The following is an 18,559-nucleotide window of genomic DNA, read 5'->3' as shown; positions in this document are numbered from 1 at the left end:
ATGGGAAAGGCACATGGCATCCAAACCAGGATACTACACCACCTTCCCCCTTAGAAGGAACATTCAAATGAAGAGTGTAACAATGAGAATGGTCATTCTACAATTAAGCTTGCATTGAAAAACTTAAGTATCATAAAACATAAAATTATACAATGCGACCACTCCTTCCCCCTTTACACGTAAAACAGAAATAGATTGATAATACATATTTTCGCAAAAGAAGATGTAATGAATAGAATTGACCGTAACCCACACACATGCCAGTTGGCCAGACCAGCAAAGTGAAAGAAACGGAAAAGTCAACAATTAAAATATGCGAACGAGAAAATCATCAAAAAGTACTTAATAAAATTATAATTCCTATAAAGTGACGTGTGCACAACGTACACCAAATAGGAATATGAAAGTGACTAAACTATAGAGTCACATGTAATGTATGCAGCACATATGCTAACGTGTAGCATTTAACTGTAAAGAATACATATGTGTATAGCAATGAATTTACTATACAAAACAGCAAATTAACTTTAGAATGCTTTTAAAATTCTTGTAATAATCTTCTAGGATAGCAAATTAACTTTAGAATGCTATTAAAATTCATGTAAAATCTTCTAGGATAGCAAATTAACTTTAGGATGCTATTAAAATTAATGTAAAATCTTCTAGGATAGCAAATTAACTTTAGTATGCTATTAAAATTCATAAAAAAATTTTCAAGCATAGCAAATTAACTTTAGAATGCTATTCATCCGCTCCTTCATGTCACCACTGTTTTTTACATGTTTAACACAGGCTAATACTTAAACATTCAAAATAGCAAATTAATTTTAGAATGCCATTCTTCCGTTCATGCTACATTTAAAACATATGTAGACAAACCATTAAAAATAGCAAATTACCTTTAGAATGCTATACCTACATTGTGTTATCCTTGAAGAACACGGGCTAAATTCGATAAACAGATCGTAAAGAGTGTTCAAAACATATTAACAGTGCATATTACAAATGCGATGCATTAAACACATGCTACATAACCATTCCAAATCCTATGCAGCAATAGGCATTAAAGAAATAAGGTATCATATAAAATAAATGATGTACAATACATATTAAAATCTTAAAATTCAGTCTCCTTTTAAAACAACAAATTAAAATAAATAAAGTAGACACCGCTGTCATAATGAGATGAAGATCAGATATCATAAACTTGAGGCAGGCTTAAATCTTGACGACTGCTGTATTTAATTAATTATAGGAAAGCGTGCGCGTCGCTGAAGTAAAACGCGCTGTATAGAAGCAATTATAACAGCATGAGCGTTGTTGAACTGTAAAGCGCAAAATCAAATAATTAACAAATAGCGTGCGCATCGCTGAAGAGTTGGACGCGCTGTATTTAAATGCCAATGTAGACTATAACTACAATAAATCATGAAGCGTGCCCATCGCTGTAGAACATGACGCCTTTGGAATAAAAGATGCACAAAGCAGGATGAAGAAACTAAAAGTAACAGTACCTGCTGATCCATTACGATAATCTGATGAATTACACCGGTCCCCTGGGAATAAAAGCTGCAAACAGAAATATCTGCGTGGTGAACTTCAGTAAAGGATAGTGCTGATACAGTGCGCTAGTCAAACGAAGGAGATTTTCCTCGTTTGGTTGCTAAGATACCACAACAAGAGTCAAAATGTCTGTCAGGTTATTTTACGCACGGCGCATGCGTGCTGTACTGCTTACGTGGGCGTGCTGCGTGAAGATCCGACGTCAGAAAGAAGAATAGAAAGAACGAGACACGAATATGTGGCTGGCTCGTGATCAAGTAAGTTTTCAAAAAAATGCCAGGCTTTACAACGGAAGTTCATTATAGTAAAAACTGATGAAACGTAGAGCTTACTATCTAGTAAAAGAAACTGATGCTCACCGTTGTATTCCAGTGCCCATCGCTAACGTGGTTTGACAGACAAATGCATTTTTCTTTTTCAAACAGAAATTGAGCACATTCATCCGCTTGGTTGTCTGACGGTTCCTTGATGTCTGTTCGTTTCGTTCCTTTAAACTCACACAGACGTTTCTGTACCAATTTAAGGCTTTACCATGCTTTTGATTTCTTTTCCAAAACGCGATGAGCTTGAAATTGAAGGAACCTAAGCAGCATTCATTCCCACTGCATGTCTTAAAAAGCACACAAAATATCGCCAGTAGATGGCAGCAAACTACCACATGCTACAGCTCTTTCACGTATTACATCTCCGACCTTGTAGACTTTCCTTAATCTGCTCAGAGAAGAAGCACACCGCTTCCCAGGATAATTAACAACAATACGCGAGAGAGAGTTCAAGAGACATCAACTTGAAATTAAGTAACTTGAACTTCCACTTCCCCCTTGAGAATATGACTATTCCTTTGATATAATCCTTATGTAACAAATCAGTGATGACTGATTTTTGCCCAGATTCTGTTCTCCTCCTCTCGTTCCCCTTCCCTGAAGGTAGTTGGAAGACAGCAAAGTAGGGAGTGAGGGCAGGGTGAAAACAGTAAAAATCCTTGTCGCTCCTTTGAATCAACCAGGTAGCGTAGCGCTGTAAACAGGCAGGGACTGGCATACTTAAGATGTATGCGGGCATGGACTGGCACGTCCTATGTTGAGGGCGACCGATGGTAGGTCACTGGTGGGGCTAACTAAGGGGTGCCAGTAAAGTTCAAATAGCTTTAAAGAAAATATTTTTCTTACTTGAAAATCTTGATTATGAAGTTTCATGGAGATCCTTGAAGTTGCAAGCCGTGTAGGTAAGTCCAAAACGTCGCCAAATGTAATAAGATGATCTGTAGCCGAGTAGTATTGATTGATGATGTTTTATTGATGGATTTTAAAGTTAAATCATGTAATCATTTAAGTAACAATCAAGTCTCTCCTAAGCCCCACCAGGAGCAGCTCTCTTGCTACTCAGCCCTCTCTTCCAACTGTCATCCATCCACCAGGCACACCACACATTCCATATTACCTCACACACTCAACATTCCACCATTCACCCAGATAGGCTGAGTAGCAAGACAGGTTAATGGGAAAGGCACATGGCATCCAAACCAGGATACTACATGCATACGTGTATAGCTGTATTCCATCCCAAGAATAATGGTCAGGTAGAAAGGTTTAACCATGTAGTTAAGGAAGCAATTCAGTTATCAGTGATGGGGGGTTTGAACTAGAGGAACAGTCCATGCTGTTGGCATACAGGACTTTGCCTAACTCTGTGACTTCGGTGAGTCCATTTGAGATGTCATGGGGATGGAAACCTAGTATGAAACTGGTCGTCTGGTAGTTGAGAAACCAGAAGAAAAGTGTTGATGATGTGGATTTTAAGGAAATCCAACGTAGGGTGGAGGAGTATAAGTTGAAAATGAGAGATACTATAAGGAAAATTAGAACATTGGAATGTTGGGAGCTCCATTGAAAACAAAGGAATGCTCCGGGCTTATAATGGCTGGTATAAGCCTGGAGCTCCAACATTCCAATGTTTCTTTGTTCAAAGCTCTGGCTGTGAACAAAGGCTTCAGGGAGCCTGAGGGGATTCCAATCCACTCACGCTTCCAAAAGGCTTTGTTTTTTTGTTAGAACATTCTGTCCTCCAGTGAAAGAATATTCTAAAAGCATTATAGCCCTTCGTAGATGGGCTATACCGCTATTAAAGTCCCTCTCCCTTGTTAAAGGCCCTCGTCTTCGGCTCGGGGCCTTTAACGCTGGAGAGGGCCTTTAATAGCCGGTATAGCCCTCTACGGCAGGCTATAAGGCTGTAGGAAAGGAGCTAGTAGCAAACAAAGGTGAATGTTAATGATTTGGTTTAGCTCAAGAAAGGGAGGACAGAAGGTAAGGGACTAGTGTGTTGGTCGGATCCCACGCATGTCATTGAATTTTTTTAGGAATGCTGTGCGGGTGGAAGGAGGAGGTGTCTAGAACTTCAGTTGTGTGTCTTTGTTCAAACGGAAAGAATGGTGTCTGAGCGAACGTGTGAATAATGTTTTTTTAATGTGAATGAATCAGGTTGCGTGGAAGACACAAATAGGAATAGTGGAATGCATTCAAGTCAAGAAGTTGGCGTCAGGGATACGTCTGGAAGCCTGAGAACACACAGACTGCCCATGATACTCCGAGATTATTTGTTTACGTAAAGGAAAAAAATTATAGTTTATCATAGGGGGAACATTTAGCTATTATGCACAAGTGTGACGGGTGTTAAGCTTGTGCTCATTTCAATTGATGCAGTAATCTTTGTTACACGAGCGTGGCATTTCTTTGTGTGCTTCTGCTATTCTTATATCATGCACTTGTACTTGTTCAACAGGCTGTGCATTATCGTTGAGGTTGTATGATTAAATATAAGGATAATACCTTCCTCAGGGGCAATGGGGTTCTTTTGTTATTTCAAGATTTGAAATGAGAAGGGTGCTACGTATCTACTTGTAATAGAGCAAGTGCCGTGTGGAAGGGAACCTGTGGCTTATTGTTATTTGAGAAGGTTGGCACGCGAGGGAACCAATGAGTAAAGACATTTATATTCGGAGTAGGTTTTGGGTGAAGTAGGGTAACATAGGAAAACTCAATGAAGAAAGTCTTTCATGGGTATGGAGTTGTTAAGTTGAGTTGTTGCTGGAAGGTTGGCTGTAGTTCCTGTATGGACAAGGCATCTAGATAGGAGGAAGGAAGGGACACTGACCTGATATACTCTGTACGATCCAAAGCATCCATGCCAACATTTTAGAAGGGGAAATAGTTAGATTTGTAAAAAAAGATTCAGAATAATAATGAATTTCTCCAATTGACTTCTTTTGAGGCCCGAATCGGTTCTAGTGCCATGTACTGGGACTAAATGAAAATATAGTTTTTTTTACCTTACCTGTCAGGAGCATTGAGAAAGCGATCTGACAGGCAGAGACAGTGTGACAAAAATGTTGTGCTCTGGCCTGCAGGAGCAGGTTACTGGCAGTGCATACTCTAAGTCACACAAGACTAGTCTCTGTCTGCAGAAGACTGACGAGAAATCGGGTTTTGGCATACCATACAGGAATCAGGAGGTGGGAGACTAGCCTTGAAATCAGTAGTGTCCCACCTGAATCAGGAGGGGTTGGCATGTATGCAAAAGGTATGTGATGTAGGGGGAATAAGACTAATAGAACAGACAGGCCATGCGGGTGGACAAAGGACTAAGGAGACACAAGCAGATTAGCCATTGAACATTAGAGGACAGCTAGGATGAAAAGGGAATGTATTTTAGGGGTGTTTGGACAGGGTTTACTTTTGTATTAATAATAGGATTGAGCAGTCTATCAGGCAAGGTGCCAGATGAGCACATTTGTTTAACTGCAGATTCATCACTTTAATGCAGCCTTTCACACATAAATTGCGAGTGCAGCATGATTGCTCCGTCAAGCCCAGTGCATAGGACAACTTGCAAGGGGTGTCTCTGGTTGACTCTGCTTGCACAATTGCATTTTATTAACATGCCTCCAAGTATTCAATCTATCTTGTTTTCATTATTTTCCTAGCACAAAATAAGACGAATCGACAAAGTAGGCCATGAAATTGGGTGACTTCAACCTTCTTGTCCAATTCAAGTCACAAATGAGCTGAAAATCAAATTTATCATTTAATTTCATGAGCACAAAACAAATTACGACAAAAACACCCACGCCAATCGGAAGGTCAACCTTCAGCCGCTAGCCCACTTCATCATTTTCCAATGGGCTACAATTTTACCTTTGGCATGAATTTTATTTATATTAAATGACTTTAAGGAATAGACTGAGATCATCTGAGAAACGCATGCAGCTCACACCACAATGACAAAAAAGACATTTATTATTTAACTTTGCTTAAAAACATGCAGGAGCTATTTCGAAATGTATAGCTTTCTGTAAATATTTTATGAAAATAAAACACTGAAGTAGAAGAAAAATATATACGAATGTTTCTTTTAAAAGAGAAGATTTCGCTTTATTTTACAACATAATGTATGTAAATAGGTTTCCATTTCTATATTATATTTATTTTAAATCCTTGCCGCTGGACACGTTTTTATTAAATATACAGCCTTTGACACTATTTATCTCAGGCGTGAAGGAGACTTGTCCTGCAGGGACACACCAATGAAGTAAGCATTTATTAGAAAGCCATTAGAAAAGTTAGGTATTCAGGGCGTCAGGACCTGGGGAGCCAGAGCAGTGCATAGTGCTTGTGGTGATGTTACTCCTCCATGTCAATCATAATAGGTCCACCAACTAGGACATGATTCCCCAGGTGACGCGTTTCCTCTTCCTCTGAATCAGTTGATCTGCGCATGCGTCTTCGGCAGCCCTGTGCACAGCGTGACCGCTCATCCAGTGCTCCGCATACTAGTACTCGACAGTGCAAAAAGACTTCCTGCATTGGGTGAGAAGTATTGCAAATGAGTCCACACACACAGAGAAGGCCACCGAAAAGTCAAGTCAGTGTTGAAATATTGTAATGATATTCATAAACAATAGCAATGTAAAGGAAATATAGGCTTTCTTATAAATGCCCAGGTGAATCAAATATAGGCTTTCTTATAAATGCCCAGGTGAATCCTCCTTGATACAGTTAACACTGTCAGGTGTCCTGTTAAGCTTTGTAAGTGCCGATTAGAGGATATTCTGAGTGTAATCCTGGGTTTCCCTGAGAAAGGGCGTATTTCCTTATAAATCGCTACTTCAAGGCCCGAGACTCAGCGCATTTTCCTTCGTTGCGCTAGGCGCACCTTTTAAAAGGTGTGCTCAGCGCAATGAAGGGAAATGCGCCGTATTATGATGAATGCTTTGCACTGAGGGCAGCCACTAACTAGTGGCAGCGCATTCATGTGATAAATGGAGCAGCTGCTTTCAAGCCGCTCCCTGTTTTCACAGTGCAAGGCAGCAACCCACCTGAAATTTGAAAGGGGATTAGAGATGCCCTTGCAGGCAGGTGAAGTTAGTAACGGCACCCTCCTGCATGAGGATGTCTGAGGGGTCCATAGGACCCCCTTTCCACCCTCCAGAGGGCTGCTTTCAGGGGAATACTGACAGTGCTTCATCTTTTAAGTGGCACACTGTCAGTGCACCTCCTGAGAACTTCTTTGCCTCAGCAGGCGCAAACGCTCGTTGCGCCCCCGGGGCACTTTGTGTAATACGGCCCCAGGTAAATACCTTTTACTCTCTACAATTTCCTTGACGTTTTTGGCTGTTTTCAACCACCTGAAGCTTTGAGGAATGCAACATAGATTTCTGTTATTTCGGATCAACTCCTGTTTCAAGTCCTTTTGGAATGAACTGGCCACTTGTAATTAGGGCCTTAATGATGCACACATTTTCCAGTTGGACGCAGTGGTGGCCGGCATGACTCATGGCTGGCGGTGTGGGGGTGGGTACGGGGGGAGGAAGGGGGTCATGGGGGGTCACGGGGATTGCGCAATGGAAAACACACACACACACCAGTGGCGTAGCTAGGGGGGGCAAGGCCGGTCCGCCCCAAGCGGCACCATTTTTGAGGCGGCCGCGCGGGCCGGCATTGGAAGCCCGTTGCGGCCGCGGCGGCCTCTGTGATGTGAGGTGAGTGACCTGCCCTGGCTGCTTCACTAGCTTCGGACGGGAACTGCAGGCTGCCACTGCATGCAGTGCACACAAACAAGGGACTTAGTTTTGGCAATTTAAAGTCCCGCGTTTGCACTGTACGGCTGTGCATGCAGTAGTTACCGTAAGTGCATCAGTGCAGCCGCAGCACGGCCTAAGTCCCGCTGCGTGAGTCGCTCCGACCGTTGTTGGACCCCCCCCTCCCAGGCACTCAGACTAGTCCTGCAGGGCCGTCAATCAGTAGTAGCGTGCGCGAGCGCAACCAATGACGGCCATGTAAGGAAATTGTTGGCCAGCCTTCGCTTCACGACAGTAGCAGTGATGCTTTACTCGCTCACCTCCCCTACGCTCGCCTCTCGTTGTGTCGAGGGGTTGGAGACCATTACTCTTGCCTGCTTTATACTGTCTTGAAGCCAGGCACGCACCTTTTCAGACTCGGACAATAATTCATAAGAGGTGAGAGAAGTGAGAATTTAGAACCGTCCTACCTATATTGTATTAGGTGGTTTTATTTAATTAGAATGATTGCACGACGGCACCATGAAATTTTTCGAAATTATGGAATGTCAGTTCATACAGGTACAGCACCTAACCAGTGACAATAAGCAGTCTTGCTGGGATAAACGGTGCCGCAGCCTCGTTGTACATGTAGAGATAAAGTGTTTTGCAGAACTTTTAAATCACACTTACTGTTTTGGCAGACCTGCAATTCGTGTTAGAATGCAAAATCATGGACTTTATCTATTGCAGCAATATATCAGTGATACCTGTCAGAGGACATTTTATGTTTTGCTCGATGTTGAAGTCTGCAATATTAAACTCAGCAGACAATTCACCAAAAGAGGAAAATAGATTTAAAGTATTTATTTTCTGCTTCACAAAAAATTACAGCCATGTTTTTCGATTTTGTTTGACCCAAAAAATACACAACAGAGATTGAACCCAATTTTTAAAAGTGCTAAAACATCAAGAACATTGTATTCAAGCCAGCCATACCGCTCAGGTCAGGTGCACACACTACCTCACGCCACGCAATGCATTACAGCAGCACACACACTTTGATGTCTGCCGCTTCAGAGTTTGTTTTTTATTTAGTATGTAGCCAGCGACAGAAGGAAAGACCCGACGGACCCAACAGGAGCCCGCAGGGTCCCACTGTCTCAGAGTTTTTCCTCTTCCTTTAGAACCGTCCGGGCCCGGAGCAGCGCCCAGCTGCCTTCCCATTGGTCGCTCTGACACATGCCATGATGCTGCACACAAGGACATCTTGACTCAGTAGATTAATACTACAAGACCACAGATAGACACAGTGACACTGCAGATGGTCACTGGGGTCTTTAAGGGTTTCCTCCATCCTCTTTGCGAATTTGTGCACCATTTGTCCTGGGCTGGCTGTTGTCTTGCATTGCTATAAGTGTACCTTTCATAGTGCATATTGGTTGTCACTTGTCAGATCGAACTTCTTGGGGAGTGCGGGAACTTCTTGAATGCCCCTTTGACCTCATCTCCTACTAGGTATTATAGATATTTGATTCTTTTTGTGTCATTTCTTCCAGTGCGTCGATAAAGTAATCAAATGTTTGTTTCGATGATCAAGTCGGATTACTTGGTACTAATGTTTTTCTTCTTTGTCATGCTTAAGGATGGGGAGGTTGGCCTTCATGTCTTGTAACGTAATCCCTGAACAGTGTCATGTATGTGCATGTTTGCATTGTGCTGAGGGGTAATTGTTCACACATCTCTCTGATGGATGTCACATGTGGTTTTTCTGAGTCCCCAGATAGATCATGCAGTCTGTGTGTTCTCTTTTGTACTGCCAGTCACCGGTGTATTCAACTGTGTAGCCTTTGACCGTGTCATGTTTGTGCATGTAACTTGCATGATCGAGGTAACTATTAGCAGCAATACTATGTGTCTCTCGGACATCTTCCCCAGCACCCCCTTCCCCCCCAAGGGGCGGCAATCTGAGGGATAGCCCCGGGCGCCACAAGCTCTAGCTACGCGCCCCTGACACACACACACACATATATATAAATATATATATATATATATATATATATATATATATATATATATATATATATATATATATATATATATATAAAAACACTTACCTTGCAATCTGGTCCCGCGCCTCTACTCCTACTCTCTGCGTCGGACAGGAAGCCAGGAAAAACAGCCAGGCTCCCCTGACCAATCACAATGCTGCAATGCAGCGCTGTTATTGGTTTTGAGTCGCCTGGTTTGATGCTTAGCCAGGGAATGGGGGCTTGGCCATTTTTTCTATGCAGGCTGTAATGCAGCCTGCATGGAAAACAGGGAAAGTGTGCATGACAGTTTTAGGCTGCCCGAGAGGGCCGACCAAACAGTCACTGCGCACTTAGGAGTGGGCAAACCTCTCCTGCCCTGCTCTGCGAGAAGAGCAGCCCGCCCACCGGCCACCCTGCAAAGGAAGCATAAAATGATAATAACTCAAACTTATTATCATTTTATATTTCCTTTATTTTGCACTGCTCAAAAGCACACCTACGCCATATCGGAGGAGCTGCCACTAGTTGGATGGCGTCATTTAGACTTGTAAGTGTTGAATCCCAATCCAAAAGCATTTGAGCCTGTTATAGCACTGGCCCCCATTAAGAGGTGGGTGAAAATGGAACTTGCTATGACTGCCACACGTTTCATTGCCACCATGGAGCTGGTGTAACATGCTTGTGCAAAACAATGTGCAAAGTGTAATAATTGTCAAAATAGGCGTGGCAATCACCAGCCTATGGATCCAAGGTAATAAACGGGTGAAAGAGCACACTTCGGGCTTCTTTTAACATGGAAAAAAGTGACGTACCAGCGGCACAAGGGGCTTGTAAATACGCCCCTAAGTCCAATTTTAATGTTATTTGCACCAGGGTGTTTTGCATCTATTATCTCATATGTGAATTACCCAAACAGTTGATTTTCTCTCTGTTAGAGTATAGGACGTTTTCAGAGTGGCAGAAGTAGCTGTGTAAAAAGTAGCCATAAACAAATCATGCCCTGCAATGAACATTAATGTGAACAATTTTAGCTCATACTGCAGCGTCACCATTTAATTTCTACTCGACTATATACACGGTCGAGGGAAGGAGTTAGTTATGCTTAATTCCATGTACACAAAAGCTGCGTTTGTATCAGTTTTTGTTGAGCCCCAAAATAAAGCAACGGATTCTACTGATCATATATTTTAAAACTGGCCAAGCAGAATGAATATCACGAATGTTTCGGACTGAGGATTTACTGCTTTCCTCGGTGGAAAGTTCTCAAAAAGGCAGCAAATTACCAATGCTCGAAGCCCCGTTTACAGAATATTTACTGCCCAGTTGATACAGTTTCATTCCCGGCAGTAAACTCCAGCTGGAAAGGACTGCCGCAGAGACTCCCTCTACAGCTTCAAGGCGGTAACACGTGTTTGACCTCGATATGCCCCTACTATTGTTTGGGCGTGGTGCAGGAGAGGTTAGAAGGAAGGAGGGGGTTTCAGTGTTAACGCTGCAAGGGTTTAGGGACAGAAAATGTTGATGGTCTTGTCCTGGCCAACAGTATAGTGCAAAGGGAGGGGATTTCAGGTCACAGCACCTGTTATCAACATGCAGCCATCCACAGTGCCCACAGGAACACCGTAGCGATGGAGGCCGTCTCCGGCTACCTTCCTACATGTGGTTATAAAACCTTTAGAGTTCAGGTCTCAGGACATCCATACCCTCTTTGATGACAAGATTAACTGGATTTGATGCCAATGAGATGCAGTTGCTAGGCTACGCCCTGCTGCAGGATGAATGAGGATGTTGATAGTTTCTTGTGAGGGACTTAGCCTGAGAGGACCAAAGGGTACATATACCACTGGACAGGCTGAAATCAGGAATGGTTCACCAGTAGACAGATCTCCCAGGGCCACTTGTGTGCCATGACATGCCTAGAGGGTTTGGTGAGTGCTGGAATGGAAGAGGAGTTATTTGGAACCCAGATCTATCAGACTCCTGTGAGGCAGTAAATGGGTGACGCGCAGTGGGTCACAACCCTTAGGACTACCAGCCAGATGCAAAGACACATTTTCCACTGGGGATCAAAGGCCTTCTTAAGCATTAACTGACACTGGCACGTCGGTAGGTAGCCTTCTCAGACTGGCAAACATGATCCCCACAATGCATGTCAATTTGCTATCCAGACCACTACAGAATATGAGGGTGGTTCTTTAAACCTATTTGGTGAGGTGCAAAGCTCCCCAAAATGCCTTGGGAGAGTTAAGAAGTGTTGGTCCTAGGTAGATGATGATAGCAGTTGAAGAAGTGTGGCAGAGTTTTACTGTGCCAGATATACATATAAGAATGTATATTTCCATGTTCGAACGTTACCTCTACTGCATGGCCAAGCTCTCCAGATGATGGCTATGCCTAGCTGTAGGTAGGTTAGGGTTAATTCTCTGTGAGTGTGCAAGTCAGCTTGTGACTCATCATGGAACCGTGGGGGAAAGGTTCCACAGAATGCAAACAAAAGAAATGTCCAATTCCAGCTGGTCCCATGGAGTCTTTCCAGGCAGACAACCGCTTCCTGTGTCTCGATAGTGCAAATACTTTCCAAACCACAGTACATGACACTTTACCCATTTAGAGAAAAAACCTAAATTTGCACATTGCACAAAATACACAAAGTAATACAACAATAGAAACAAGAAAAGTAGTAGCACCGTGATAGGTTGCTTGAAAGAGTTAGAAAAGGAGAAAATACATTGCTATATAATTGTAACACTTTTTAATAGATTTTCATAAAATGATTAATCATGAAATGATGATTTATTATTCATGTACTGATGAAAACGAATGAATTTAATGATGAGGCCCAACAGTTCTATTCCCTTTCATTGCAAATGCATTATAATTGGATTGTGGTGCAATTATGCGATAAAATTAGCTAGGAAGTAGAAACGTACAGAGGTCAGGGTAGAGACCTTAATGATTTTGCAAATGTAGAAACGCTTTTGGTAAAAAGGTTTTTAAGAAAAAGTTACATGCATGGATGTTGAAAAATTTGGCAGTGGCCCATAGCTAAAGCTAATCAATTTTGTGTAATAATACATTGGTGAAAAATGTATTATTACTCTTTATCATGAAGTGATGATTTGATGCATTATATTTGATTCCAATAATTAATTTACAATTGATGAATATATTTTAAGATTTACTCGTGTTCTTTTTTAGCTGCAATTTTCCCATAGCAAGCATAATAATTCATTGACTTTTTGCAAATGTTGCTTTATTTGTCTGTGCATGTTTCAGTATACTACAAAGAACAATCTTTTGACGTTCATGGTGGAATGGCTCCGTGGGAAAGTCAACTCTCACCAGATGCCATAGTCTGTTAGATTGTATATTTTCTACCCATGACAAACCTGTGAGACCCAGAAAGGTAAGTCGTTCTCATGGAGTGCTTTGGAAAGGATGCAGGAGTAACTAAAGTGTATTTTGTGACTTCATACGTAAACTAGTCATACGATGGACTGACTAGTGGAGTGACACCACGCCATTAAGGTATAATAAGGACTATGAAAAAATAAATCCCAAAGAAGTGGCAACACCATACTTTTTTCGCTTCTGACAAGGCATCGCTATTATTTTTCTTTGGGACAAAGCATTGCTAATATTTTTCTTTGGGACAATGCATTGATAAATTTCTTTTCCTCGGGAGAAAATGAAACTCTTTTCCTATGATTTTATAATTATCCCTTAATCCGATCTTGGACTGCCTTTTTGCTAATGCTGCTGCATTTATGCAGTCGACATGGAACAAATAGATTTTTGCTTCATCTTTTCCTTTTACCAATGCTCATGGACTAGTCCTTAGAGGACTACAAAATGGATTCTTTTACCTCTTTGATTTTAATTTTATATAGGACTGAACTGTCCTTCTGCCTCTAATGGTGGTAGAAGCCTGTAAACTAGTATCTGATATTTGTTTAAAACCATCCTTTTTGGATTTGAACTTCTGACTAAATTTGTGTTCTGGTACTACACGCTTTAATATTTTTGACTGAGATGCTTAAATTAGATATTTGTATCAATTTTGGAACAGTAATACAATCACTAACTATCTAAATTGCCTGATTCTATTATTTATTTTATTTTTGACACTTGTACAGCGCTCTGTTACCCGTGGGTGTCCTGGCGCTAAGTATTACTCCTGATATAGAGACAGGTTAGGAAATCAGATGGTAAACAACCACGTCTTTATAGCTCTTCTGAATGCCATAAGGTCAGTCAATTTTCTGAGAGTGAGCGGCAAGGCATTCCAAGCTTTGGCTGCACCCAGCACAAAGCTTCTGCCCCCCCAGCGTGCTCTCTTGATTCGAGGCATCGCGATCAGCCCCAGGTCAGCTGATCTAAGATTTCTAGTCGGCCGGTACCAGTAAAAGTACAGCCGCAGGAATAATGATCCCTTGCCTTGTAAGGACTTGAATACAATGCATAAGGCTTTAAAGAGAATTCTCTTTCGCATTGGAAGCCAATGCAGATTAACCAGCTCCTGAGACACGGGGACAAATTTAGGGATCCCTAGAATCAGCCTAGCCGCCGCATTTTGAAGTACCTGTAACTTATTGAGTACCCCCTGTTGGGCACCCAGCAATAAGCTATTACAGAAATCCAACTTTGCCATAACCAACGTTGTAACAACCATTTTCCTATCACTGCCAGGGATGAATGGCAGGACCTTGAGGGTGGATTTAAGCAGGTAGGCCACCGAAGAGGATAGTGCATTAACCTGGGGACGGAAAGTAAGTTGATCATCGATCAGCACCCCCAGGTTTTTCACTTTAACTACTGGGGTGGGAGCCTTGCCCATCTGGTCCGGCCACCAACTTGGACTCCAGAAATTAGTACTAGAGCCAAAGACTATGACTTCGGGTTTTGCCGAGTTTAATTTAAGGCAATTTACTGCCATCCAATTTCCGACCTCCAGCATACACTCCTGGAAATTCCTAGCAACATCATCTTCCCTCCCTGGTAATATGGACACCACAATCTGGGTGTCGTCGGCATATGATGTAAGATCAAAACCATGTGCCCGAATTACTGGTGCCAATGAGCTAACGTAAACGTTAAATAACGTAGGGCTCAAAGACGAACCTTGAGGAACTCCACAGGGCAAGGTGAAAGGTTTTGACTCATAGTCTCCTAAGGCCACCGTCTGGGCTCTGCCGGACAGGAAGGCTTTAAGTATGTCAATGGCCTTCCCTTGAATTCCGCAGGCCTTCAACCGGTCAAGTAAGATGTCATGGTGGACTGTGTCGAAGGCCGCAGAGAGGTCCAGCAACACCAGGGCCGCCATTCCTCCCGCATCAGTCACCGCTCTGATCTCCTCAGTTGTTTTAATGAGGGCGGATTCCGTACTATGGTGAGGTCTAAAACCATGTTGAGAGGGGTCCAGAGATTGAGTGGCAACCAGGAAGGAACTTAGCTGGGTGTTCAGAGCCTTATCTATTGATTTAGCAGGTAGAAGGAGCCTTGCGATTGGGCGATAGCTATTTGGGTCCCTGATATCCAGGTTGGGTTTTTTAAGTAGGGGCAAGATTGATGCCTGTTTCCAACACGCTGTAAAGCCTCCAGTTGCAAGCATTTTATTAAAAATGGTCACCAACGACGCAACTACAGGATCTGGGGCCATTTTTATCACCGCCACCGGGCAACGGTCTGACGGGGCACCTGATTTTGCTGTTAAAAATAACCGGCTGATTTCTTCCCCATTTACTGGCGAAAAACTATCGAGGATTTGTCCTGAGGGTGACTGCATGATGTTTTCTGAAGAGGCCACCTGGCTATTCAGCCTCTCCTGACTAGAGAAGGCTTTAAAGATCGTCTCAACCTTACCTAGAAAGAAACTGGCAAGATCTTCACATAATTCCGGGCTTGCGGCAATGGCCGCGGGTGCCGGGTCGGTCAGAGCTGCCACCGTAGTAAACAATTCCTTCGCAGAGTTCTTAGCCAAGTTAATCCGAGTGGTGAAGTACTCTTGTTTAGCCTTCACCACCGTTTTTTTTGTATGTTAAGAGACTTTGTTTAAGATGACCTATCAATTTCACTGTAATCCTTACGCCAGACCCTTTCCAGTTTTTTATATTCCAACTTGTGATTTCTTAATTCCTCCGAAAACCATGGCGCTGAGGGTTATTATTGTGTCCTGATGTTCTTTATTTTAAACTGTATAGAATTATTCTCCTAATCCCAGCCAGGCAGAGATGGGCCAATAAACAGGTTTGCAGAGGGCAGGGACCCTTGGTGTTAGCTTGACCACAGGGTCTTCCCCGACCGCTCCCTGATGAGTATAACTTACCTGAGTCTGTGATACTTCCAAAATACGGCAAGTATATCACTTTTTACCTGCATGCTTAATCTTTTGCATGCCACGCATTTCTCTGCAAAATTGTTACAGTGGTATATCACTAGTGGAAACACTTTCACGTTCTTCACCCTGAGGAATGCCCAGGACCTATGTTAGGCCAACAGAGTAGGGCAGAAACATGTTGGCGTTTTTAACACTAGGGACAAAGGATCACAATACCCTGCTTGCCCCATGTATTTACAGTTGTAATCTTTCCCACCACCCCCCACAAATAAAGGGATACCTTGGGGTGGATGGGGAATCTTTATCTAATAGTATAGAACCCTCCAAAAATATTTTCAAAGTGCTCCCTGGAATACGGTCGAGCACACCCTGACCATTAGGAGTCAGGGTGAATCCAATGATGAAGCATGCCACTACTAGAGTGGGTAAGGGTTATATAAAAAAGCTTTTTGTTTTTCCCACCTATGAGTGCGGTGAAGTAGAAGTGTAGTTTAATCTCCTTATCACACTGCCACCTACAGAGAAGGATACCACATAGGTTATTCAATATTTAAGTGGAGTTCGTATCCACTTTCCTTTCACTTACGAAAGGACCTCTCTCACCTTCTGGATACAGGAGTCACTCTCCTGCTTCTAATTTTTTAAGGGTTAGGATTAATACCCTTTGTGTGAGCAAGACAGCATGTGACTCATCATGGAACCATAGGGGGAAGGTTCTACTAAAAATGCAAACAAAAGAAATGGCCAATTTCAACTGTTCCCATGTGATCCTTCCAGGCAGGCAACAGCTTCCAGTGTCTCAGGGCATTACACACCCTCCAGACACAGGGTGGAAATTTCAAAGGGGCAAGAAGGGTTTTCTACCAGGACCTCGAACCCACTACACCTGTGGGCCAGTAGGAGCTGACACAACCCACCCTGAAAAACTGGAACAACAGAAGAACTAGAGGTAGCTGGAATCAACTCTGCCCATTGATCAGACAGGCAGAAATTATTAGTGCAGCACCATGTCAGCAACTCTTCTCTTTTGAAGTGGGTCAATTGATGAAGTGGTTCACAGGCTTCCTGTTCTCAGTTTTTCGGCAAAGCAAATCGCTTGTTTTCCTAACAGCCTAATTTGTGTAACAAATGTATCTGTGAAGTCAAAAACTAAAATGATGCTCCACTTACTCATCTGTATCAGTGTGCCTGGCCCAATCCTCAACATGTAATCAGCCTAGGGTACAGTGGACCACACAATACTCTTACATCACCTGGTGGAGTGGGCAGGAGAGACAGGAGTAGCCCTCCACTGGATACAATTATTTCTCACAAGGCATTTCCAGAGACAAGGCTTTAATGTGTGATGTGAATTAGCTTAAAGATACTCCTTTCCTCAACAGATGTGCGCATGCAGGATAAGGTTATGTACCTGCAGGTTGAGGCTTTTGTTAAAAAAGAATCTGAGATATTTAGTCCACTTAACAATGGAGGGGTCACCTTGAACAACGTGAGGTACGTCACATATGGGTCAGGCCAAATTAATTAAGGGTGGAGATTGAAAAAAACTCTTTTTTTTAGTGCAGTTATTTTAAGATAGCTGCTCAACATCCAGGATTGAATGTCCTCAAGACATTGAGCTTTGAATAAAAAATCCTTAGTCGATTAGATTTTCATATAGAATTGAGTGTGTCAGCATGAAAGTGGAATGAGATCAGATTGACTAAGAGTAGAGGGCAAAGGGTTCGTTTAAAAGTTGGAGATGGTAGGGAAGAGAACCTTGGAGAACCACCTTTTGGACCATAGCAGAGTTGGACAGAAAGCTTTTCCCATTAATGTATTGGCATATGTTTTCTAAGTAGGTCTCAAACTAACTGAGTAGTGCGCCATTGAAACCCATTCTGTCTTTGAAAACTTTCTGGTGAGTTGTGCTATTTACCATATCATAGGCTAGTGACAAGTGAAGTAGGACAAGGAGCAAGGAGACACCTTTATTCAGAATGTGGAGGGTGTCAAACAATGTTTAATGGATGCCGTCTCAGAGCTGCATCCTAACCTAAAACAAGACTGGAGCTCATCTAAAAGGTCATATTATTCAATGCAGCATGTGAGATGGGTCTCCATGCAACTGCATATGACTTTGGAAAGGAAAGATTATAAACCAGGCAAAAACTATACAGAATTTAAGCCTTAACTAAAGGCCAATTTCTAAACACTATTATTTAAAGAATAACAGAGGAGTTGATTTCTTTCATTACAAATGAAAGGAATGCTTTGCAGTTGTGTTGAGCAATTCCATTAGGGTGACCTCTCTGAAGAAGACCAAGTAACAATGGAAGGCTGTGTAGTTTCACTGTATTCCTAGGATATGTGAGAAAAATTTCTATCTTGTTAACTCTCCTATCATATTTCTTTGGAAGTAAGAATAGTGGATATTTTGACAAACTCGAAAAAAAAAATTGACGTATTTTAATGCTTAAAAAATTGAAAAAACGAAGTATAACAACGGGTCAGAAGAAACATAATGTAGCTATCTAGGCAACTGTGTGTTATTGACAGGACACAATCCCTGAATCCAAGGTATTCATGGTGAAA

The 18,559-nt window shown here is 42.3% G+C and overlaps 1 protein-coding gene across 1 annotated transcript in view; it reads right to left on the bottom strand.

Annotated features, from left to right (window-relative positions):
* Positions 1-5,964: 5,964 nt before the first annotated feature.
* The window catches only part of OIT3 (oncoprotein induced transcript 3), a 686,203-nt gene continuing 673,608 nt past the window's right edge, over positions 5,965-18,559 (bottom strand). The window contains exon 9 of the mRNA XM_086922283.1: positions 5,965-6,416. Within this exon, the coding sequence (XP_086778409.1) occupies positions 6,240-6,416 (177 nt within the window). The 3' untranslated portion in view covers positions 5,965-6,239. The remainder of the gene's footprint in view (positions 6,417-18,559) is intronic.

The sequence above is a fragment of the Lissotriton vulgaris genome, chromosome 5 (assembly GCF_964263255.1).
Source record: "Lissotriton vulgaris chromosome 5, aLisVul1.2, whole genome shotgun sequence".
NCBI lineage: Eukaryota > Metazoa > Chordata > Amphibia > Caudata > Salamandridae > Lissotriton > Lissotriton vulgaris.
Note: the sequence above shows the minus strand (reverse complement) of the source record. Positions and strands in the feature narration are given on the sequence as shown.